Here is a 24,237-nt window from a genome sequence, read left to right as displayed (position 1 = left end):
TTTTTTAGTTATTTGTTATGGTTTTTATATACTAATATTAATATATTTGTAATTAAAAAATACCTTAAAAAACATTATTCACTGTCACCGACCACACTAAAAAAACGTTGGCTACAAGTTTCTTTCATTTTCATGGCTTGATAAAATATGCTGTTACACTTGTATTTTATTTTTTCCTTTTTTTAAAAGAGGGATCCATGGTGCATTTGAATTTTTATTTATTTATTTGTTTTGGTGCAGGGGATGTTTTCGTCCTGTTTCAGCTTTTAGGGATTTTTCACGTAGTATAGTACTACTTTATTGATTGACGAGTATTGTTTGCGTTTGGGTGGGGCCGTGGGGGAACAGCTCACATGCTTTTTCATGGCATTTGTGCCTTATTTGACAGGGAAACTTGAGTCTTTGACCTGGGGCCTGGGATTTTTGTTGGTGTGTGTGCTCGCGAGCCATGGCGCCTTTCCACGATAAAAGGGGCAAGTTTAGCAGTTGATCTGGTGTTTTCACGTCAAAATTAAGGGTTGATTGCAGGTAAAGTTTTAATTCAAGTCCCATGGCAACCGTAATAGTAAGTGTTATAGCGAAGCGTTCCCTGGTTTACTGAGCAGATTTCGCTGGTTTACATCGTGGATTTCTTCGGAGGATCTCATCCGTGTCCTTTTTTGTAGAACTAGGCCTGTTCAACTAGTATCGCCGAAAGGCAAATGAAAAGAGAGATAATAATAGGGGCTGCTTTTAAAAACACTGCTTTACTTACAAGTTTATTAAAATAATATTTTTTATTATTTTTAAAAAGTTATTTTTGATATTAGTATATTAAAATGATTGAAAATATATAAAATTGTTGTTTAAAAATAAATTAAATTTTCATGCGCTTATATTCTATGGCATACATTTTGAAGAATTCAAAGGATGCTTCCTGACATGAAACAAAATGAGCAATACATGCAGTGGACTCGAATCGACTGCCTGTCGCCGTGCCAACGCAACCATTTATTGGGCCACGCTTGTTGAAATTTACCCGAAACATGGATGATATTAAATTTGTCTAGCAGGATTGGCCCGAAGTTTGTGGGGCCTGAAATGCCTTCTTTAGAACTTTGAACCGTGTATAGATATATTTTGGAAAATTACATAAAACATCGTCTATTTTACGTTTACTTTTTTAAAAATCACATCTTAAATCTTAAACTTTATAAGCATCCTACCACGTGCTCAGAAAAAAAAATCAATAAAAAATATTTGCTTATTTATTAAATTGCTATTATTTTTCATTTAATAACTAAAAAATCAATATATTAAATATTATAAATTTCCCATTAAATAAAAAAAACATTTGGCCACAAAACCTTAGCTATCATTCCACCCATCATCTTCCCCTGAACACCAAACATAGAATTGAGACACGTACAATTGACAACTCAGTCATCTAAAATCAATTAATCACGGGATTTATTCTTTCTAAACGTTGGTTGATGAGCTTGCTGAGATCGTAAAGCAAAATAAGTAGTGTTGAGATTTGTAAATTATATATTAAAAATATTTAGTGTATTATCCTGAAAGCATACTAAATAAATGATGTTCAATTAAAACGTAGAATTTATATATATTTAAAATTATAAACATGTAAAAATACAACTAAAAACAAACATGGTTTTAACACAAGAAAATAATAATAAAATACTAGTATGCATTCTAAGCATGTATTCAAATTTGCAATTGATATAAAATGAAAAAAATCACAACATGTATGCTAATAATAAAATTAACTATATTAAAGTTAAAATAAAAAGGGTAATTACTTGTTAAAATATTTTAAAGCAATGAATCTTTTGCTGTTGTTAAGGAATAAATATTTTATTGTTTGTAAAATTATAATGTTTGCAATATACCTCCTAAAATTTTAATACCAAACAAGGTTTTTTGAACCAAATATTAAATAACTCAAATATTTCTCAACAAAATGAATATAAGCTCTGGATTTGAAAAAAAAAAAATTAAATTTTTTATATTTTTTTCTTTACTTCAAATTAATATTTTTTTAAATCATTTTTATATACTCATATCAAAAATAATTTTTTAAAAAATAAAAATATTATTATTTTAATACATTTCTAAATAAAAAACACTTTAAAAAACAATTACAACCACACTCTTCATCTAGCTTCCAAAGACTTTTTTTTTTTCATTATCCTAGATATATTTACGGTGCATTTAGGCAAAATGTGACCAAAGAATTGACATCGACAACGATGTCAACAACGTAGATAAGGTTGATGGTGCTAACTTTTTGTCTGGTTTGATAAACTAATAGCACTAGCAATGGGGTTTAAAGGCATTGAAGAAGAATCGGGCCTTAAAACATATCCAGATTCAAGGAGAGCAGGCGATGAAATCCTTCCAAAATAAATCGATGGCACAAAGAATAACAGATATCCAACAAGGGCACCAAAACAAAAGCAGAACAAGGAAGCTCAAGTGGATGCAACCCATTTGCCACCATGAAGACAGAATCACCAAAAACCAAACAAATCTGATGAAGAAAATCCAAAGAAAGTCCTAGTCTCCTTAATTCTTGAAGAAAAGAGTCCGCTTAGAATTATTTTTGTGGTTTTGTGTGGGGAGATGGTGTGCTCATAAACCAGAGAGGAGGGTGACTATGGCTGTCATGATTGAGCACGGAGAGAGAATTGATGTTTATAAGATGGCTTTCCTAGCCTTCGATTTCTGTAACTTTGTGTGGGGAGATGAAAAATATTTTATTTAATTTGAAAATTTATATTAAATCAACAATTATTTTTTAAAGTATAGTGGTCAACCACACTATAAATCAAACTATAGATATCAGTTTTCTAAAGACTTGCATTGCATTACCGAGCATGTATCAAAAGTAGCTCTGGTTGTTTTCTCCTTTTAATTTTTTGGATGATTAAGAAAATCTTAAACGCGCCGATGAAGGAGGAAATGTATTTTTAAGGCAATGTAAAGAAATTTAAATTGAGTTGATATGCAAAAGGTAATCCAAAAATATCAGTACAATGGAAAAGGAAGAACGAGGAAAAACTGCTGAAAAAGAGGCTCGGTGGAAAAATTGAATTTACGAAAAACAAAGGACACAGTCAGCAGGCAGCAATCATCCTGGCTGTGCACGAAAACAACACCCCAATAGAACTCTCTTGAAGGAACAAGGTGTGTAGGGAATATCCTTAATAAGGTTCCTAGATCCAACAGCCCATGACAGGAGGCAAAAATGCTGAGAGTTGGAGGTTCTGTTGGTGACGGCGAGGTAATTAGGTTATATTTAATTGATTTTAATTAATCGGGGGTAGTAGCATAAAAACCTAGCTTTTCTTTGGCTAAAATTTTATGAAATTGAAATACCTCTTATGGTTCACAGATGCACAAAATGACTATAAATTTATTTTATTGCAAACAATCTCATGAGTAACCAACAGAAACCTCAAATAATCCAATCGTGTTGAAGACAACCTTGAAAAGTTTAACATAGTTTGGGTAGAATATAGTTTCGACCTTCTTTTTTTTTTTTTTTGATTTACATGGATGTCCGGACCAGCTTGCGCGCACCACGACTAATTTCACGGTTCACTAAACATCCTGCAAATCCAATGAGCATGTAAGGCACTGCGAGGATGACAGACATGCACAGTAAAATTTGAACCCAGGATGCAGAGGAAAGAAACAAGTCCCTTCAACTATTGGTCAAGACCTCAAGTGCTAGTTCCGACCTCCAATCTTTTCATATAAACATGTTGCATCTGTACTGGTAAGCATCTGCTTTCCTCAAGCTTGGAGCGGTGCGTGCATAGGCGAAGACAATGCATGTTCATGCTGCGCGACCATCATGATTGTGATGGCGTGGAGAGTGATCATGAGTAAGAATTTAGAGGAAAGGCTCGTACATGTCACGTGCCCAATGTAATAAGTACTTCTGACTCACTATCACTGATGAAGTGCGCCACCGTCATTTATATGATAACATGATGAATGCATTGCCAAAGATACAGTTTGCGAGCGCCGTTTAACTTATATTTTTTAAAAAATTTAATTTTTTATTTTTTATTAAAATTAAATGCGATTTGTATTTTTTGAATTGTTTTGATGTGCTAATATTAAAAATGATTTTTAAAAAATAAAAAAATATCATTAGCATGCATTTCGACACGAAAAAATTATTTGAAAAGCAACCGCTACTACACTGTCAAACACGCTCTAAGTCGGGATGTCTCTCAATCCCATCCCGTCATCAAAAGGCTAGAACTAACGCCGCTATTCATCTTTTATATTGAAATATTTTTTTATTTTTAAAATATTTTTTTTGATATTATTATATTAAAATATTAAAAAAATTTAAAACACAAAAATAAATATATTATGAGATTAGATTGTTGATACTGATGTATCAAAAAAAAGTTTCAAATGGTATGTGTAGTTTAATTTTAATCTAATCATGACCACACAAAAATTAATGAGAAATTATTTGTTATTAACCTAATTAGAGTACAATTCATGATTTATCAATTGTAAATCTAAGAACAGGTTTAATGATCGTGGAGGTTTACTTAATTTATTGAGTTTTTAATGAGAAATTATTTTTAAAAAAATTATTATATTAATACAAGGGATGCATCTGTAAGGTCATTCTAAAAAATAATTATAGTTTCGATTAATGATACTAATACATCCTTTATCATTAAAAAGTGAATCGCCAATCATATAGGTGAGATTTTCAGATTGTTATTTATTTATTATGGATGGGTTTTAATTAGGTCGTAAGAGATTAATTACACCAGCACTGATGTTAATAGCAAAGACAGTCCAATTAAGTAAAAAACTAAAGGGTAAAGGTTAATTAAACATTGTTGTGCCGATACTGTTCATACATTGACGAATTATTGTTGACTTATTATGTATTTTCAATAATTTATTCTGCCCTTTAAAGTTTTATTTTGTACAATTTAATTCTAATTAAAAATCAATTGCTTTTAATTTCTTAAACAAGGATAAAATTAAATAAAAAAAATAATCAAAATGAAAAAGATACTACACATGAGTGACGTGCTATAATATTTTTAAATAATACATTTAAGTTCTCAAACTTTAAAAATAATACAAATTAGACAATTTAGTTTCCTTTAGATTTCAGGAAAATTAGTTCTTGTACAAAAAATTTATCTATAGTATTTTTTTAGTCCTTTGTTAAAGAGAGGGGTTGCAGGGTAATTTCAGGGACAAGAGAAAAGATCTCCGTTCAAGCCATTTTTTATTGCCAAAGTGGATTTTTTCTGTGTCCATTGGTTTCATGAGATAAGAGAGGTTGCTAGATTATATTCATTATAAATAATATCATTATTCAAGCCATTTTTGACTACCAAAATATATTTTTTTAATGTCCACGAGTTTCATGAGATGAAAGAGTTTTGATGGTGATTATTTAGAACCTCAATGTTGCATGAAAAAACAAATATAAACTGAGAAATATAAATTTAACCTAGTTTGATTTTGTGGTTTTGGATTTTTTTTGGTATTCTGAGTTGATGGATTTGTTAATGGATGTTTCAAAGGTGTTGGTGATGTGTTTTTGAGTTCAAGTGACTAAAATTTTTTATTTTTTGGACAAAAAGGGCTTGCCTTGATTTTCTGATCACCACTAGGTGACTTGAATTAAGGCTTGTAGATGACAATTCGTCCGTGTATTTTATTTTTTTAAAAGGGTGGACACCAGCCCTTCTATGATATATAAAACATAAAACAAAACTCAAGCGTGCAGCTCTTGGCTTGAAGGCCCACACACGTGTATGTGATTTCCCATGCAATAGCCTAAACACATCGGGCTATGTGTTCGAGAGTTTGAGTTGTTTTTTGTTTTTTTTTTTAAAAAAAGTTAAATATAAATTCAAGAAAAAAATTTATTGAACCCAATTGAATTCATAACCTAAAGTATATGCTTGATGTGTTGAGTCATAACATCTGGTCATTTTTTTTATCTAATATTGCTTTATTTAATTGATATATTTGTTCTTAAATAATTTTTAAATTCATGTTTCAATTGACATGTATTGTGTGTGATTTCTTCTATTTAACCTTTTTAGATAAAGAATTTTTTTTTTTGGAGAGAGTCATGTGTATTTATTTTTTAGAAAATAATATTTTGATTCATTTATAATTTTTTTTAATATTTAATATAGATGAGCTTTTTTTTTTTATAATAAAAATATTTATTCTCATATAATATTTATAATATGTGCTATCTTGCATGATATTTTTTTAATTTTTTTTCCAATTAATTTAACATGCGGTGCCTGTTTACATTATTGTCTAATTGAATAAAAAATTAATTTTAATAAACAAATTCAACAAGTACAGTCAATTAAATATCCCTTTCTATAATATTAAATATGTTGATCTATATTTATTTTTTAATTTTATTTTTAGTTATCATTATTGATTTTTTTCTCATTTATTAATATATATATATAATAGTTTTTGATTTATTTGATTAAATATATGCATTAAATTTTTAATTTATATAATTTTTTTAATATAGAAACATGTCAAAAAAAATTTAATATATATATAATTTTTTGATATAAAAAAAATAAATCTGATCCTGGGGAGCCTGTACTTATAATAGCCAGTTAAAAACTAAACTCTGTTGGATTTAAAAATTAAACTCATTTCGGTGCAGAATTTGACAAATAATAGCGCGTGGCGGCAGTGCATTTCCTTCTCGCAAGTCGCAAGACGGTCCAAAACACACAATAAGCAACATGTTGGCGAGTCAAAGCGACTTCCTCCAACATTTCCGTTAACTCCAAATTTTCTCTCTCTCTAGCCGTTGAGTTTCAGTTTCCCCTCCATTTCGCGCAACGTTCCTCAAAATAAACACTGCCATTATTTAGTCTCACACACTCGCCATTGACCTTCCTCTCTCCCCTAGTCTCTCACGTTTCCAGTTCCCCCCCCCCACCCTCTCCATTTACTTTGACAAAATTGTTTTCAATTTGACCTCCCCATTAACCATGCTTTAACCATTCAACCCATCCTTCAAACCACTCTCTCTATCAAAAAAACGCCATGAACGACTCTCATAGTTCCTCCTCCGATTCCGCCTCCAAGGCTGCCATCGATCAGGTTCTCTTTTCATCCAACTCTCCAATTTCCTCTCTCTCTCTCTCTCCAACAGTGTGATTTTTAATTTCGTGATCTTAAATAACGAGGCAGTGATTTCAAAATTCACGTTTGATTGATGTTCGATGTTTCTTACTTTGTTTTTATCAAATTTAGAAATCATTCAGTGTTTATGTTTTGGTTTCGAGTCCTTTCAGTATCTGTGCGAGTCCCGTACCACCCGGGTGGGACCAACATGTTCCTGTACCGTACAACGTTAGTACTGGAGTTTTTCAGTTCAGTGGCCATTTTTAGTACATGTCGACACTAACGTTTGGATTAGGGAACAATTAAGTTTGATAGCTCTTTTATATATATATAATTCCCTGTAAATTTGATTTAATTTTACAATTGATTACGGGCACAATTCTGTATTATTTTGTACCATTTTAATGATTGAGTATGCTGAATTCGGATTTTGTTTGTTTGTTTTCTTTATGCTTGATTGTGATTGAAGAATGTAGGGAGGAGTCGAAGAAATGGGAATGGTGATCAAACACTGGCGACCGATATACCACGCCAATGGCATGATATTTTCTGGTCAGGAGTCTTTTTGTTTCATTTGATGGGATTAGCACTTGCACTTGCAGTTCTTGGGCTCGATAGGTTTAAGAAATCAGATAGGTTTAATTTCGATAGATACACTACTAACACAACTGGCACCGTGGGAAATAATCATGGACTCACGGAAGATTATTGGCCAATGTATGGTCTTGGTGGTGGAGTTGGGACTGTACTTGGATGGGCTTGGTTGTTGTTGCTTGGTTTTCAGGCGAATCATATGATGAAGATCTCGGTGCATATTTTGACTACTTATCTTGCTGTGGTTAGTGTTTTGTGTTTCTGGAGCGAGCATTTTTTATGGGGTGTCACGTTTGCAATTGGTGCTGCTTTGCAGTTTTTATATGTCATATCTGTTATAGACAGGTACGAGCTTGAAATGATATGGTTTTGCATTAAATGTGATTATGGCGAGTGTCTGGTGCTTGTAAAGGGGTGTCCTCTAGCTCACAATTTAATTACTTTAGTGCAAAAGGTTGAAAAGTTCTAGAAGAGAGTTGTGCATCTTATGTTCATGCAGTAACAAGCTGAGCACATAAATTTGAGTTTGAAGTGTTCCTTATTGCTCCTTGTCAATGTTCTCTCCTTTAATCATTGACCATTTTTGTTATGCTGGCCTCTATATCAGTGCCTTGCTTGTGAATCATTATATTATAAACTTACAGTCTTCTAATTTAGTCAGGCCAAAAGCTTTTAACTTATTGTATTGCCTTAGTAAATTTGAAATGTAGTTGATTATCTGCAACTTTAGCCGGTGTAATCTTTAGAAGAATGATTTTATCGCCTAAATAGGCTAAAATTTTACTTATTTTTTCATTGTCATTAATTGTTTTATCCATAACTTTTGGTTTTTCAATTCTCATGAAATTGTTATTACGAGGCTTTGAACTGTATAAGAAGCACACCTACATGAAAAATAGGTTTTAGTGCAGTCCCTGCTAAATTTGTTTTGTGAAAGCTAAGATATATTCTTCTTCCTGGAGAAGATCTGGAACATGTCAATTTGCAGGGGTCAAGTTTATTCTTCACCGTCTATATCTTAAAGCAAACATGGTACTTATTATGCACTGTAGTTTCAGTGATTAAATCAGACGCAATATTTAGTTTCCTTTAAGGGTTCTATGTCTAACTGAAAACTTGAATTTCTAGAAATCCCTCTGACCATTTGCTATTATTTCAGACTCCCATTTACCATGCTGGTGCTTCAAAAAGCCGTGAAAATGGTATGGAGCCTTCCTGAAGTTATGAGAGTTTCATATGCATTCATGCTAGTCATGCTTTTGTGGATGGGATTGTGGTCTTTTGGGGCAGCTGGTGTTGTGGCTTCAAACATCAATCTCAATGGGCGCTGGTGGCTTCTTGTGGTGAGCTGGCAAGTTTTGCTCTTTATTCCATCTTTTGTTACTGGGATGAGAACTGCAACAAAGCTCTACTAGAACATCCCTTAGCTATAAGAGACCTTTTTAATGTTGTTAATTGCACCCAGGTTTTGTCACTAAGCTTATTTTGGACGGGTGCGGTCCTCTGTAATACTGTACATGTTATAGTGTCTGGGATGGTGTTCCTTGTTCTTATTCATGGTGGCCGAGAAGCAGCATCAATGCCTCCCAACTCTTTGACGAAGTCTCTGAGATATTCTGTGACGAAATCTTTTGGCAGCATTTGCTATGGATCACTCTTTACTGCTGCAATTAGGACACTGCGGTGGGAGGTAGGCATGCCAAAATTTCCTTTTCTCTAACTGTTTCGCTATCCTGTTTCCAAGATTGATTTTGTTTCTGTTTCTCCATTTTTTAACTTCAAAGTGAATTTTAGATCAGGGGATTGCGGTCAAAGATAGGCAAGAATGAGTGCTTGCTTTGCTGTGTTGATTTTCTATTTCATCTCGTGGAGACTCTTGTCCGCTTTTTCAACAAGTATGCATACGTCCAGGTACTTTCTGTCAATTATTTGTCTCCTGTGCATTATTTTATTGTCGAACTAAGTGTCTGTTCATTTTCAGTAACACTCTACCAAGATGACCTTGTGGTCCATTAATCATGAAGATTGCCAGCACAGAGAAACTTTTATGAAAATTGTAACATTCTGAATTTTTTCAGTCATGAATTTCATAGACAATGAAATGTCCCTTTTCTCCTAATGATTGAAGCTTGTGTTCCAGAGAAATTTTTTGACATTGGTGCCTCTAAATTATACTTTATGGGAGAAAAAAAGTTACCTGGAAATTTTAGGACCTGGAAATGATATCATGAATTTTAAAAGAGAATGGTGAGGGAGAAAGAGGGGATGGAGGAGAAAAATGAGGGAGAAACATGTTAGTAAAAGAGGATGATGAATTGCATTTTATACATGGAAAGGAATAGCCTTAATGCATGGAGGGAGGTTTTCACACAGGGTCATCGTAGTCAAGTAAAACTTGGGAAATAAAATAAAATTTCTTAATTAAATACCACTTTATGACCAATGTATTTGAAAACTAAATCATATTGGGAAAAAAAATAAAAGCTCTAAGAAAAAGCCTTCATCTAAACCAAATTTCAAAATGTTTGGTACCAGACCTCCATCAGAAAGCTTTTTGGAGCAGACTAGTAGGCTGTTCAGAGGGTAGACAATGTATGGGATTTAGAAATGTGATGAGCCTCTTGGTCTGGACCTCCCTGGCGCTCATAAACAAATCATGAATTTTCACTGGAAAAAGAGAGATTTGGCGCATTTTGAAGGCTTTAAGGCTGTATTAGCGAAGACCACATCAAAGTCATAAGAAGAGTTACTCTAAGTTTTTGGAATTTGACAGCTTGTTTGGATTGATGGAAGTTATGGAAAGTGAAGGAGGCGGTCTTAGGCCACCCCTGTTGCTAATATGCTGGTTTTAGTGGAGAATGGTAATGCATGTGAAAATACTCACCAAACAGCCTTTTAAGACCCTATTTGGATTTTGACAGCTTGTTAGAGTAGTTTTAAGGAAATGTGTTACATAAGTGGATAGTTTTTATTTAAGTAGCAGAAACATCAACTCCAAACATATTCTAAGAGACATTTGTCTCATGCTACACCTATCAATATACACATGAACTTGTTATCCTATAAGAGCATTTGATTTCTTGTTTTAGAGGGGGGAGGGGCTGGCATGTTTTGGTGTTGCCGATTGACTAATGACTAAACTATGTTCTGTTTTATTGGCCTTGACCTTTTTAATACAACTTTATTGTTTACAAGATTTCTATCAAACATGGCCTGAGCATTCAAGGTGCCATTTGTTTTCTACTTTTGTGGCTTCAATGCAGACGAATGCATTGCTCAGTATAGAAGTCTCTTGTTTTCATGGAATTTTACTTTTACTTCTTTTTTTAGTTCATTAGAACTTTGTTGGTTTGTCATCATTCATGTGCTACTTTTTGAAAAATTATACAAAAATTCACGTATTTGTTTTGCTCCCTCCAGATAGCTGTTCATGGGAAAAGTTTTAACCGTTCAGCTAGGGATGCCTGGGAATTGTTTCAATCAACTGGAGTTGAAGCAATCATCGCCTACGATTGTTCAGGTGCAGTTCTACTGATGGTAACACTTTTGGGTGGGCTCATCACAGGGACTTGCTCAGGTGTTTGGACTCATATTAAATGGGATGGTGATAGAGTGACCATGGTGGGATCCACTGCAATGTTGATGGGAATGGTCTTGGTAAATTCTGTTTTTCATTGATGTCTCTTTTGGAATTGATAATCTATTTATATTCTTAATCTGCGTGTGGCATTTAATGGATGTGGAGTTGGAAGTTTTAAACCTTCTTGGTTATTTAAGAAGTTGGGTTTCAGAATTATAACTTAATTGATGTGGCAACTTACCCATCATCTGGCCTCATGATCACCAGGTCCCTTTTTCTAGCTACTGCACCCCTAGTTAGATTTAATCACTCATTTGCAGACACACACACACGCACACACACTTCCAAATTTGATCTTGCATGACATTTCCATTGTATGAAGTATCAATGGACAGCATGCGCTCTTCTTCTTCTTTTTCTTCTTCTCCTTCTTGTTGCTGCTGCTGCTGCTGCTGCATGCATTTCTTTTATAAAGCAGAAATCAATTTGTGGATATTTCACCTAGATAAACACATAGATGCCTCCTCCCCTGATTGAAATAGTATTTTTTATAGTGGTCACATGCTTATTGAATGCAAAATCTGTCAACTTATGGACGAAACCCTACAAATGAAAGAACTTCATTCCAATTAAATATAGTTGAGGGAAATCAAACCTGAAATTAGAAGTTGAGGGATTAATTCTCAAATGAGTTATAAGTTTACGGGAGATGGCACCCTGCATGGTAAGGAGCATTCCATCAGCTTTCCCCTCTTTTATTTCATTATGCATATTATACGAGTAGTGATTTTCCATTATCCCCACACAGCAAATACCCCTTTACAGTTGTTGGGTTGTATCAATTAAAGGCTGACTTCGGCTCCATGCAATGCTGGAAAAAAGTAAATGAAAGCCAACCATTTGTCAACCACAAAATTAGGGGGTGGCGTGCAAAAACACTAATCAACAATGAGTTGATTTTAATCTGAATCATGAACCATTGACCGTGCTCTCATTCCTCCATGACTACCATTTATTTCATTTTGATGCTGTGTGAGTTCATCTGTAAAGACATAATTTTCCGTTGGAGCTTAAACAATGGATATGCTTGCTACAGGTTGGACTAGCTATGGTGGTTGTTGAGAGTGCTGTTACATCCATATATATCTGTTACGCAGAAGATCCCCTGTTAATACATAGATGGGATGCTGAATTCTTCATCCAATTGTCAGAGGCACTACACCAGCGTCTTCAACATAGAAGTTCCCGGGCAAGGGAAGTATTGACCCAGAATCGATTGAGTGTTGGCATACAGGAAAATGTCCCTCTCTGACAAGCTTCGCCCAAGCAAATTTTGTCCAGAAACACGCACTGTAATTCGTTGTACTATATTCCATCGATCGAAGATCTTGAATCATTTGGTTTTGGTTTAGTCTGGGACCTTGATTGCCTAGAAATCAAAAGGGCTGGTAAAAAATCAGTTGCAGGCTGCATTTAGTCAGGTATAGCTTTTCCTCTTATTTTTTTTAATTTATTTTTGGTGTATGAAGTCATAGTATCGTTTTACAAGACATGGTACAGATGTTCCTTCCAATCTTCATGGATTCATAAGTGGTATCATTAATGGAACCCTCTCGGTCTCAGCTCAGCCATTGTGCTTTACAGTGGTTTATTTTGTTTTCGGAATACATTTTCTTCTTTTGCATATTTAAATGTTTACCTTTATTTTCTTAATAAAATAAAATAAAATCTGGAACCCCGAGCCTTCAATCTGGTATTCGTTCTTGCTCGTTGAGTTCGGTCCAATCTTGTCTGCTCCTATTGTTTAGCGAAGGCGCCACCATAATCTTAGCACAAGCCCATGTAAGGCTAGGATAACATATGTAAGCCCAAGGGGTGCAAATGGCAAATTGGGCCGGGAAATGGAGAAATGGTTCGTAGATGAGAGACACACACCGGAGATTTAGAGCCGTTTGAAAAATTCAAATTTTTTTTTTTTGCTAAAATTGAGTGTAACTTTCTGAATCGTTTTGATGTGCTGATGTCAAAAATGATTGCCTGGCACGAAAAGCTATTTGATACCACACTGCCAAACACGCTCTAAGAGGGTGTAATCAAAAGCCTGTTAATATAAATACAAGTTATATTATTATTATTATATAAAAAATATACTGCACTATTCACTGTAATAACGGAATGATGTCCATGTCCCTAGCAAAAAAATTGGTTGTCGTTTATTTTTATTTAAGGGTGTATTTATATTTTCATATAAATAATTTTTTACTATTAATTTGTGTGGAAATATTTTTGTTTGTATAGAGTACTTTTTGAGACATTAAAATAAAAAAAATACACTTAAGAATAAAAATAAATAAATTGTTTAGGTCCGGGTATATAAGTATTTTTTATTTTTCATATATAATAGAATTACAAATGTACCCCTGGAATGCATTGGATTAAAGGTATTAGAGTTTTTTGAGTCTATTTTTGTTGTTAATTGTTGATTTTTCATAGGGGTTGTGTAATAATTTATTATTGAAACAGTATTTTTAATTAGAAAAAGCTGTTTGCGGGAAGTGGGTGGTCTATATGCCCTTCAAACAATGCATGTAATACCATCTAATGGCCAAGACTGACTTTTTGTTGTCTTCTTGGATGAGTCCTTGAATTTTTTTGTTGTTTTTTAATTTATTTTTTATTTTGATTTTAAATTTTTTTTTTTGTGTAGATTGTTTTTTCAATTTTATTGAATTTATTATTCAATGTTTCATTTCCTATGAATTAAACCTCATGATTTTTTAAAGTACAGTGCTTTAAGTCTAATAATATGAGTTATAAATTTTAAAAGTTAATAAGAATTAATATCTTTTTTGTCTTATTATTTTTTTTTTAATAATAACTTTGGGTTTTTTTTTAAAAAAAATTTTTTTTTATTCTATCAAATTATCATAATTTCACTACCTAGAATGTAAATTTATGAGGTTAATCTAAATTAGCTTGCCTTTTTAATATACAGATTACCTGTCAAACGTGTTGGTTCGGGTTGGCTCACACTAGTTTTTTTTTATCAATTTTTTACTTATTTTGTCATTTCATATTTTATTGGTTAAAAATTAAATACATTATTTTCATTGGATATATATTTTTTTCTCATTGATATATATATATATCATATATATCCCAGTTTGTTATTGTTATTTTTTTTTTAATAAAGCTCGTTTATTTAGCTGGTAAGAATTATAACTTGGATTGTTAGATTTATTTTTTTAAAAGAACACACTTACTGTGCCTAAATATTTCCGGGACTCGGCCATTGACGGGCACTGGTCTAGTTACCAAACTAGGAAGAAAAGAAGCTGTACAAGCCTGTACTGACACGCTATGCTCGATTCGCAACAAGATTTTCTCCACTTGTCTGAACATTTCCTTCTTCTCCCTTCCTCTCTATTCTCGAACGTCACCGTCCCTGTTTTATTATCCTGAGGCTCTGTTTGTTACTGTAACGTGGCATTGTGTGTTTTAGATATGTTTTGCTATAATTATAAATTTAAAAATATTTAATTAATCATGCAGCACTATAATTTTACATAAACCATACTTAAACTCTCTTCTTGATTAATTAACACACATTATGAAATCACATTAATTCTTTTTATAAAATCCGGGCTATGAATAATTTATATCTAGCTTTTTAATCTATAGTGCAAAAACTCCCATTATATCATACATGTGCTTACCTAATTATTTTATACACACACACATATATATATATATTAGGTTGTTTGAAAGTCTAATAATTATTTTTCAAAATATTTTTTATACAGAAATGTATTAAAATAATATATAATTTTTTATTTTTAAAATTTATTTTTGAAATAAATATTTTAAAATAATAAAAACATAAAAAAATTAAATTTCAAGTAATATTTTTTTTAAAAAATGCCAATGCAATTCCAAACAATCTTTTAGTGTATGGTGTAAAATTGCATTTTTAACTGTATTCAGGTATACATCAAAAATATATTTATTTTTAAAAAAATTTTAAATTAACATTTTTAGTAATTTTTATATACTAATATAAAAAAGTATACTAAAATTATTTTAGTATATTTACATAAAAAATCATTTTTAAAAATATACTAGATACCAAACACGCACCTAGCTGGACAATCCTTTATTGATAGTGAGACAAACATATCGGGAGTCGTAGAAGTAAAAGTCAGGAACACACATGCAAAGCTTCAAAGCAGTAGGTTAGTACGCAGCTATTCCTCAACCTGAAATGTACTGCCACAGTGCCACTCTTCCTTCCTTCTTCGGTACTCACTTTCTCCCGCTCTCCTTCATTTCAGTTCTTGGTTTCTGTTGCCTACTGGGTTTTTAAGGAATGATTTGTGCAGTAAAAGATGATCATATTCATACCTATGTATATTTATTCGTTTGTTGTTTTGTTTCTCTTTTCGTTTGCTTTTATGTCGAGTAGAAAAAAAAGAGGAGAAGATATTAGTAGCAGGAATCAGACGCGTCTCGCGGATCTTGGAAAGCTTCATCAACCAGTTCCTGTTTCTCTCCACGACGATGCTGTCGATTTAAGCTCAAGTATCCATCACCTTTTCTTTCTTTCTCTTGAAGCCTTGCTGTATAATAAAAAATGTATGCGTTTTTTGTCTACAGGGAATTCAGCTTCTCTAACCACTAGTGTTTTTTTTTATTTGTTTGTTTTAAAAAATAAAAACTCTGGAGGCTCCATATTCTGTCTAAAATCAGGCAATGTCACCGTTGTGTCCCATAACTTATCTTATGCAGCTGCCTTGAACACGGTACAGTGCACTTCCACCATCCTCACCCACCTCTTTCTTGAACACATGACTTGTTGTTTGTATTTATGCTGATTAATGCTGCTAATGTATTTTGCTTTTGTTTCTATAATTTGTCAAAGAGTATTGGGTCAGCAGAGATATCAACAACTGGAGCCAGGTGTTTGGAGACAGGGCAATACATGTACCAGAAGGGGACTGGGTTTGATTCCTCGTTGGGAAACGGGCAGAGTAATGAGAATTGGGGAGACTCAGGGATGGCAGATAATAGCCTACAGACTGATACCTCAACAGATGTTAATACCGATGATAAAAACCAGGTGTTTTTGTCGCTTTCTCTGTTAATTTGCTCCGTGTTCTTGTTGTTTTATTTATGCTGTGTACTTTATTTGGTTTCTTAAAATGGGAATCTTTTTGTGAGAGGTGGTCTGCTTGGCAATTGAGGAATCGATCACTGTGTACTTGCATTGTATTTTGTGTTAAGATTTTGCTTGGTTTTGTAGAATACTTTGCTTGAGTTAGGTCTTGGTGATGGTGACTTTAATTTACACTCTATTTAGCTAACTCATGGTGCCTGAATTTTCCAATTCTATCGATTTTTTTTTTTCCTTTTGACAAAGGCAGGAACCCGTCCCTTCCTCAACCACTCACTCTCCACACAAACAGGAAGCAGGCATTGGGGAGTGTTTAACCTGAGCTCTCCTGAATATGAGATCTCAAGTTTTAAAACCGTGCACCATTGATCCACCTATTGTGGTTAATTCTGTTAAACGTTAAAATTGTTTACTTGTATGCTCAGTTAATAATTTGGACTTTTCTAGTCGCATTAGTTGGTAAAACTAGGAATTACATCGCGCCTCACTTTTCGATAAATATAGGATTCTGATTGTGGTCTTGTTAAGATTATGTAGCTTCGTGGAGTTCCGCACGGTGCAGACATGGTTGTGAATTCTATGGATCAATCCAAGGGAAGAACTAGTGACCAAAAGGTTTTTTGACATGATGTTGCATTGGTGATTATGTTGCAGTATAGTTTAATTTTCGATGGTTAGGTTTCAAGTGTTTACTCCTTGCAGACCCTTCGAAGGCTGGCTCAGAATCGTGAAGCTGCAAGGAGGGGTCGACTTAGGAAGAAAGTAATGTCTTTGCTAGGTATGTTATATTGTTTCCTCACGCTGATGATTGGGATTCTTAAAATCTCTCTTTTTTTTTAAACTTGTTTTTCGAAGTCTTACATTCTTTTATCTTTCAGTTTTGCCCTTGAATTCCCCTACTGTAGGAAATAATGATTGAAACTCGTGAATCTACACTAGACGCCCAACAACACTTGTTTAAGAGAAATTTCATTAGAAAGATTGTGCTGTTTCATCCATACCCTTCTAGCTTGAAGGCTACCATGTAAAACTCACAGAAAAATAATAGAAGCACACCAGTTCATATTCTGTACGAGGTGTCCCTTAATCTATATCTAGTTGTGAACGTGGTAAAAAAATTCAATGCTTCTTTTGCCAGGAACAACAGTTCACCCTGAGAATCAGAAACATCTAATTTTGGACCTGAATTAATTGACATTGTCATCGAGCTGACTTGCTATAGGAATTCTGAAGTTTTGAGTTAATGGATGAAACATATTTGGATCATTTATAGGTTTTGGTTTTTGGAAAGGCATATGTCCAGCAGCTCGAGAATAGTCGACTCAGGCTTACACAACTAGAGCAAGAGCTTCAACGAGCACGCCAGCAGGTGCAAGAAGTTTTTTCTTTATCCTCTAGTGCAATGTGCTGAGAAGTGTCCTGTTTCTATTTAAGTACATAGGCTAAATTTCTTTCATTCCTAGTTTTGCAAATTTTACTGCAGGGATTTTTTTATTGCATCTGGATTTTGTGGGGATCATGGCCATTCAATGGATGGAAATGGTAAGGGATTTTGGATATACCAAAATGGATTCAGGTCTAATGTCGAGCACAGCTGAATGTCTCTTCCTCAAATGGTTTTAAATAGATTGTGAAATGGTTTACAAATTAGTTAGTTATATGTATGTTAGATTTTGGTGAATGCACGAACCATCTGTACTAAGTTGTTTATTCTTGAATACTCTATTGATATTTGAAAAAGCTGTATTTCATGCCGCTAGACATTGGTTACATGAATCTTGCAATTTGGAGTGAGTGTGCTTTTACCTTTTACAAATGAAGAAGTTACTTTATGGACTAAGTGACTTCATTGCTGCAGTAAATGCTTAGATGTGATGCTACCTTAAGAGATGACTTGAGTACCCCATGCATGTCATATTGTTTTTTGTTTGATCTCTTTGATTGTTGCTGGGTATTTTTTTCCCCTTCCCCACTGTCAAAGGTTCTGCATCATATAGAAGTGTATGTTATTGAGAAGAACATGCAATACTATAGGTCGAGTGGTTGCTGAGTAGATTTATCTTACATGTGTAATTAGGCATGCCTTATAGCCATGGATGGACGTAATCGTCACCTCACGTTGCGACAATAGTGTTATAAGATACCTAGTAATCTAACGATGCTCTGCTGTATAATTGGCACCCAGAAATCCCATTTCTTGGTTATGATCCCAGAGCTGGGGTGATGTTTAGAATTCATGTGGCATCAGTGTTCAAATATTTCCATCGATTTGCATACATGTTAAAGCACATCTCTTTTTGTTGGTACTGTTACAGCTGTTGATTCTTTTGCAGGCGTTATATTGTAACCTAAAACCCCCTATCAATAGCATGATTGGGAAGAATCAAATTTAGCTATCTGCAATACTCCACTGGCTTGTGTGATCGTCTCCTCACGTTGTTCACTCTACCTGCAATCCACATAAAATCATTTGTTGAGAAAATCAAATACTTTGAAACAGGTTCACCTGTTTAGAGAATCATGTGAAGCGCATACCACGCGTGTATCTTCTAGATTTCACAATTTGAGGGATGAATACCCCAGTTCCATTGCCATTAGATCTCCAAAAGTTCTCAAGCCAAGCTGGTACCAAATCAGTTTTCTGCCTCTCCCACCAGTTGAAGTAGTTTCCTGGCTGTAATGTTGTAGGAAAACTGTTGGTTAACCTGTTCGAGTCCTGTTTCCTTTGAATATCAACCAACCTGAAATGGTTTGTAACATCAACTTCTTCGTCATCATCGGCGGTCAAAAGCAAAATCTGCCTCCTAAGCTCCGCATAGTAAACATCGCTGTACTCGACACCTTCGAATTCAAGATTAGGGTCTGTTCCCATTTGCCTTTCAGATCGAGTATGACTGCTACAATGAAACTCCATGGAAAGGTTTGAGTTGAAGATTTGGGATGGGATGTTCTGATGGAAAACCTTGGTGGGGTTTATATAAAGGAATCGGTAAGTAAGTTCTTATATTGAGGTCAGGTCCACGTTTGAATGAAATGTTTCCAAATGGAGTCAAATAGTCCAGGGACATGGAATTTCTCCGTTTTCTGTACGTTATTGGATGTCTTGTTCTGTTGGTTCTTGATTACGGCTCCGTTAACTTTTTTCTTTTCTTTCCTTTTTGATGGAGATTCTCCATTAAATAACCTCATATATGCATTTGCAAAGCCTTTAGCCCGTGTGAATGATTATGTCTTCAGGGTTAAAATAGGGAATCCAATGAATGTGAATGCTACTGGAACCTGGGATTGATCATATATTGGATTCACACGGCCATTTTTTTTTCCGGCTGTTAAAGGGATATATGTGAACTCAATTAGAAGAATCAAAAGGCTGGCTTCTTGTTGACCATCGCAACTAGCAGTAATAATAATTTATTAGTCAAATGTTCAGACACGGATTTCTGGACGGGTGGTGTTTTTTAATTTAAAAGCATATTTGTTTTTGTATTTTAAAAATATATTTTATATTTTTTTGCTTTGAATTATTTTTTATTATTTTTTTGATGTTCTGGTATAAAAATAAATTTTAAAAAATAAAAATATTATTTAAATAAAAAAAAGTAAAATTCATTTTAAAAAATAAACAGTAACAAACGGCCTGTAAGATACAAGCCAGCAATTGACGGCAGCCTGTTGATTTTCAATTGTCCAACATGTATCTTGTTTTCATTGTGTCATAAAGTAATAATAACAATCTCCCGCATGAAAAATGCTTGAAACAAATGGATTTTTTTTCCAGTAAAATTAGCACATTAAATATAAAAATTTATACAAAATATCAAAGAACCAATTCAAAAAAAAAGCTGTTAGGTGAGGCCCCAATATGATTTATATTTATTCTCTAACACAAGTGAAAGCCCTTTTGAACTTGAAACTTGCACAGTTACCTGTGCTTAATTTTATCAAATAAATAGGGATGTAGATTCGAACTAATTGACCGCTTATTTCATATAAAAATCATACCATTCAAAAAAATTCAATCCAAAATTAAGCTTTTATAAGTTAAAATTATCTTTGTCAAACCTGTAAATTTAAAAATAAACTTCTAATTAAAATCTTAAAAAATTATTATTTATTTAACGTCCCAAAAAATTGCCTAATAAATATAATAAATTGACATTAACTAACGACTCACTGTTCATGTAAACAAATAGTGACCGCAATTCAATTTTTTTAGTTTATATTAATTTTATATTCCCGAAGTGTTTTTAATTAAAACTCTTAATTTTCTGTTTAGATTTTAAATTCGAGGGTCACAAGCAAACACATTCTACAAAAGAAAAGAAAAGGTAGTGTGTAGAAAGAAATACCATCACGCGTACAAATGGAATTGGAAAGTCTTGATGACAATAGAAATAAAAATTGAAAAATCACAATCCACGCTGACGGACTTCCTTTAGCCCAACATTAATTAGCATTACAATATTTATTTTTAATCAACAAATTACACTTGGAATGTCTCAAGTGAAAGAAACTAGGAAAGAGGTAAACAAACGGTCCAAACACAGAGAGATACATTACAGATACAGGAGGCATCGCCATGGTGCGCCAGAAGGAATATAATATTACAGACCCATAATTCTTCTTATTCCCATAAATCAGTAACTATTGTTGGGCTATTACTGTCTTCTTTAACATGCAAATAAAGGTCCGGGGGTAACAATTTGGCTAATTGATAAATAATCCCTCAAGTATTGGTCAATCTCAATTTAACCCTTACCTTTTGATTTTATGATTAGATCCTTCGAACTATCATGTCAAAACAATTCACCCATCCTGTTTCGTCTGATGGTTCGAGAGATCAAAATTAAAAAAACTAAAAGATTAGAGGCTAAGTTGAGCTTGACCAATAATTTGAGGATTATTTTACCAATTAGCCTAATAATTTTCCTCCGAATAAATACAGCATGGGTCGCAGCCAGCAATATTAGCGATCCATGCCTGGCGCAGCAAGGGGGGGTTTAAGTCCCTCTCGGTTCCACTTCTCAACATTAGCCTGCCAACCTTCAAAGTTCAAGATAACCACCGTCAGGAATCATTATAGATCATTTTTAACGATAACAAAGAATCATGCAAAATAGCTCTATCCGTTAATGTTTCATTTTACACCGTCCCCATATTTTTAATTTCTTAATTTTCAGGCAGCCACACCAGACTCCTCCCGGCTTAAAATCTTAGAACACGACGCGCTCCGTTTCTTTTGATACATTAATTGTATGCCCGTGTTGATTCTTGAAGCGCGTACCAGGAAAGTTTTAAGATAAACAAGTTTGTAATTCTATGCATTTTAAATTCATTTATATTAATTTGGATTATATGCCATCTTTTTTTTTCTTTCTTTTTTATTGAAAATCAAGGCTTAATACCCGGAGAAAAAACTATATAAAACTAGGAAAAATAAATCCAATAAAATCATAATACAAATTTAACTGTGAAATTTGATTGGTTGGTATGACCATCTACAACATATAATTATAGATAGGTCTTGTCGAAAGAGGAAAAGGGATAGTTACCTAGAGAGGGATCAGCTCCATGATTTTTGAGCTCTCTGTACTCTTGACACAGAGAACAAACACAACAGCAACAATGGACCAACCAATCCGCGCATGGAGTTTCTGGTAATGAAAGGAAACCTCGCAGCTTAGATCGGTAAACACCACCATATAGCCACGCACAGCCAATATGGTTCATGGCACAGTAGATGAGGCCTTGAAGTCGACATGCTGCTCATCAAACGGAAGGATTGTAAGAATAGCTGTTGTTTTCAACAAGATACATTCGACCTGGTGTGGAATTGTTAGATTTTGATGCTGGTGATGCTTTACTTTACTTTAAAAAACAACATCCCTTTTGTTTTTAGGAACATGGATTGTCCCTGCATCAATTTTCATATTCCACAACTTTTAAGTTCTGGCTAAAAATACGCAATTCACGCTGTCATTACGGGAGTAATTATCAAAAATTATTTCTTACAGATTGACAGAGATTCAACCCTAATAAGCAAGGACGGATGAGATGGCGGCTTCACCCACCTCTTCGCCTACCATCACCTCTTGAAAAATAAATCTTAAAATCAAAAAAGTCTTAACCACGCTACTCTGGTAGTAGTGGATGTAGATTGGATGAGCCCATAAATAAGGTTATGATATACAGTGTCACAGGCTGATAATCCAAAAGTGTTTGGTTATAATTACATGTCAAGAATCTTTACAATTTAATATATATATATATATCCAATAAATCTTCAAATGAAAAATAAAATAAAAACGACCAACCATGCGTATAGATTGAGAAAAATTGAATAAGATAGTAGAGCTCACATGTGTTTCCCCTGTCAAGGATCTCGGCGATGCGTCCAAATGTGATGCATGGACAGAAACAGGTGAGCAAACCTTCAAAAAGAATTTAAAAAAGAAGGCAACAGACGTGTGATTAAAATCAGCAAGAGAAATAATTAACAAGCAGACATTTTAATGTGGCAGCAGGATATATATTACAGTTAGAAGGGTCATCAAAACAATTGCATATCCCAGTGGACCATTGCCCTTCAGGAAATTGTGAAGGTGGTGGAACAGCTTTAGGGTATTCAGTCCCTTCCCTCCTTGAAGCCATTGCCCTTGCTTGGTTGAAATAATACTGCTGCTGTAGGAGATTTGAAGATGGTGGAAGGGTATGGAGGTGTAACTTCCCCTTTATAGGCATGTAGCCTGGCTCTCAATCGCTGACATTTTTGGAAGTCGATTTTGCGTGGAAATTCCTGTGCATAATTAATTAACTTCAAATAGTGGACTAATTATTATTTTTTGTTTTATTCAATCTTTTTTATAAATGTGACCTCACAAATGGTTGAACTGGCCATTTCTTAATTTTGTCATTCTCAAGCGTAGGGTTTCCTGGTTATTTCTTTCCTGGCGAAGGGCAACAGATCTGGGACTCGGCCTCCGAGTTTTTCAAAAAAAAATTTGTATTAATATAAAAATACAATCATAATACCAAATACAATCTAAATGCAGCTATTTATAATAGAGGAAGATTAGCTGTAAGTATAACCTATTAAAAAAACAGTATACGAAACCTGCTAGGAAGATTCACAAATTCAAAATCCTGACATTATCTTAATCAAGGTTAGTAAGAGACGCAATTAGCCGAGAGATGGATAATGTTTTCATTATAAAACTCATGAGATCAAGACATACGAGCACATCCGTTTTCTACCTGACTATGTTACGGTCAATGACAAGGATTGTGATTATTTAACCTTAAAATTTCTCTCCTTCAATCTAAAAAAGAAAAGAAGTCCCCAACCTATAAAGATAATCTTGAAAAGGTCCCCAGCATACCTTTTTTTTTTCTCTCTCAAATCAGACCCTACGTATCAATAGATTCTCAATCATATTTGATTGATTTTTCTTTCTCTCATTTCACTGAAATTCATCCGATCACATGATATAAGAAAACACAAGGACTTTATATGCCTTTACATAGTCTTGCTCATCATGTAATTTAAAATCAAGACCTTACAAGATTCAATAGTTTTGAATGAAGACCAGTAACTATCTCAATTTCATACTACTATTTAATAGTTTTGTTGACTAGAATTTATGTAAGGATCTCATTGGAAATTCATTGATACATTGACTATCCAATTAAGATTCTGGACTTTTACGAGGTTCGCAGGAAA

General features: G+C 33.7%; 4 protein-coding genes across 7 annotated transcripts; 2 read left to right on the top strand and 2 right to left on the bottom strand.

Moving 5' to 3' along the window:
- Window positions 1-6,807: 6,807 nt before the first annotated feature.
- LOC118047784 (uncharacterized) lies at window positions 6,808-13,031 on the top strand. Its single transcript, XM_035057162.1, has 7 exons — window positions 6,808-7,149; window positions 7,643-8,112; window positions 8,927-9,110; window positions 9,233-9,457; window positions 9,562-9,678; window positions 11,188-11,424; window positions 12,444-13,031. The coding sequence occupies exons 1-7, from the start codon at window positions 7,093-7,095 to the stop codon at window positions 12,657-12,659; spliced, it is 1,506 nt and encodes a 501-aa protein (XP_034913053.1). The 5' UTR covers window positions 6,808-7,092; the 3' UTR covers window positions 12,660-13,031.
- A 2,645-nt stretch (window positions 13,032-15,676) lies between these two features.
- LOC118047811 (transcription factor TGAL1) lies at window positions 15,677-18,273 on the top strand. Of its 3 annotated transcripts, none has more exons than XR_012170889.1 (6): window positions 15,677-16,146; window positions 16,266-16,463; window positions 17,055-17,132; window positions 17,220-17,295; window positions 17,791-17,886; window positions 18,001-18,273. XR_012170889.1 is itself a non-coding variant. In XM_035057196.2 (5 exons), exons 1-5 carry the CDS (start codon window positions 15,733-15,735, stop codon window positions 17,832-17,834), a joined length of 810 nt encoding a protein of 269 aa, XP_034913087.2. In that variant the 5' UTR covers window positions 15,677-15,732; the 3' UTR covers window positions 17,835-18,273. The 3 variants fall into 3 exon arrangements, 1 of the variants encoding a protein (XP_034913087.2); XR_012170890.1 differs by having other exon boundaries at window positions 17,981-18,273; XM_035057196.2 differs by having other exon boundaries at window positions 17,791-18,273.
- Window positions 18,274-18,364: 91 nt separating this feature from the next.
- Window positions 18,365-19,680, bottom strand: LOC118047814 (uncharacterized). Of its 2 annotated transcripts, XR_012170891.1 has the most exons (3): window positions 19,053-19,680; window positions 18,583-18,966; window positions 18,365-18,501 (listed from the first exon to the last, which is right to left on the bottom strand). XR_012170891.1 is itself a non-coding variant. In XM_035057213.2 (2 exons), exons 1-2 carry the CDS (start codon window positions 19,429-19,431, stop codon window positions 18,911-18,913), a joined length of 435 nt encoding a protein of 144 aa, XP_034913104.1. In that variant the 5' UTR covers window positions 19,432-19,680; the 3' UTR covers window positions 18,545-18,910. The 2 variants fall into 2 exon arrangements, 1 of the variants encoding a protein (XP_034913104.1); XM_035057213.2 differs by lacking the exon at window positions 18,365-18,501 and having other exon boundaries at window positions 18,545-18,966.
- A 1,206-nt stretch (window positions 19,681-20,886) lies between these two features.
- LOC118047803 (protein PLANT CADMIUM RESISTANCE 9) lies at window positions 20,887-23,231 on the bottom strand. Its single transcript, XM_035057183.2, has 4 exons — window positions 23,054-23,231; window positions 22,877-22,948; window positions 22,070-22,279; window positions 20,887-21,560 (listed from the first exon to the last, which is right to left on the bottom strand). Exons 1-4 carry the CDS (start codon window positions 23,166-23,168, stop codon window positions 21,484-21,486), a joined length of 474 nt encoding a protein of 157 aa, XP_034913074.1. The 5' UTR covers window positions 23,169-23,231; the 3' UTR covers window positions 20,887-21,483.
- Between the last annotated feature and the right edge of the window lie 1,006 nt (window positions 23,232-24,237).

This window comes from Populus alba, chromosome 10 (assembly GCF_005239225.2).
Source record: "Populus alba chromosome 10, ASM523922v2, whole genome shotgun sequence".
NCBI lineage: Eukaryota > Viridiplantae > Streptophyta > Magnoliopsida > Malpighiales > Salicaceae > Populus > Populus alba.
Note: the sequence above shows the minus strand (reverse complement) of the source record. Positions and strands in the feature narration are given on the sequence as shown.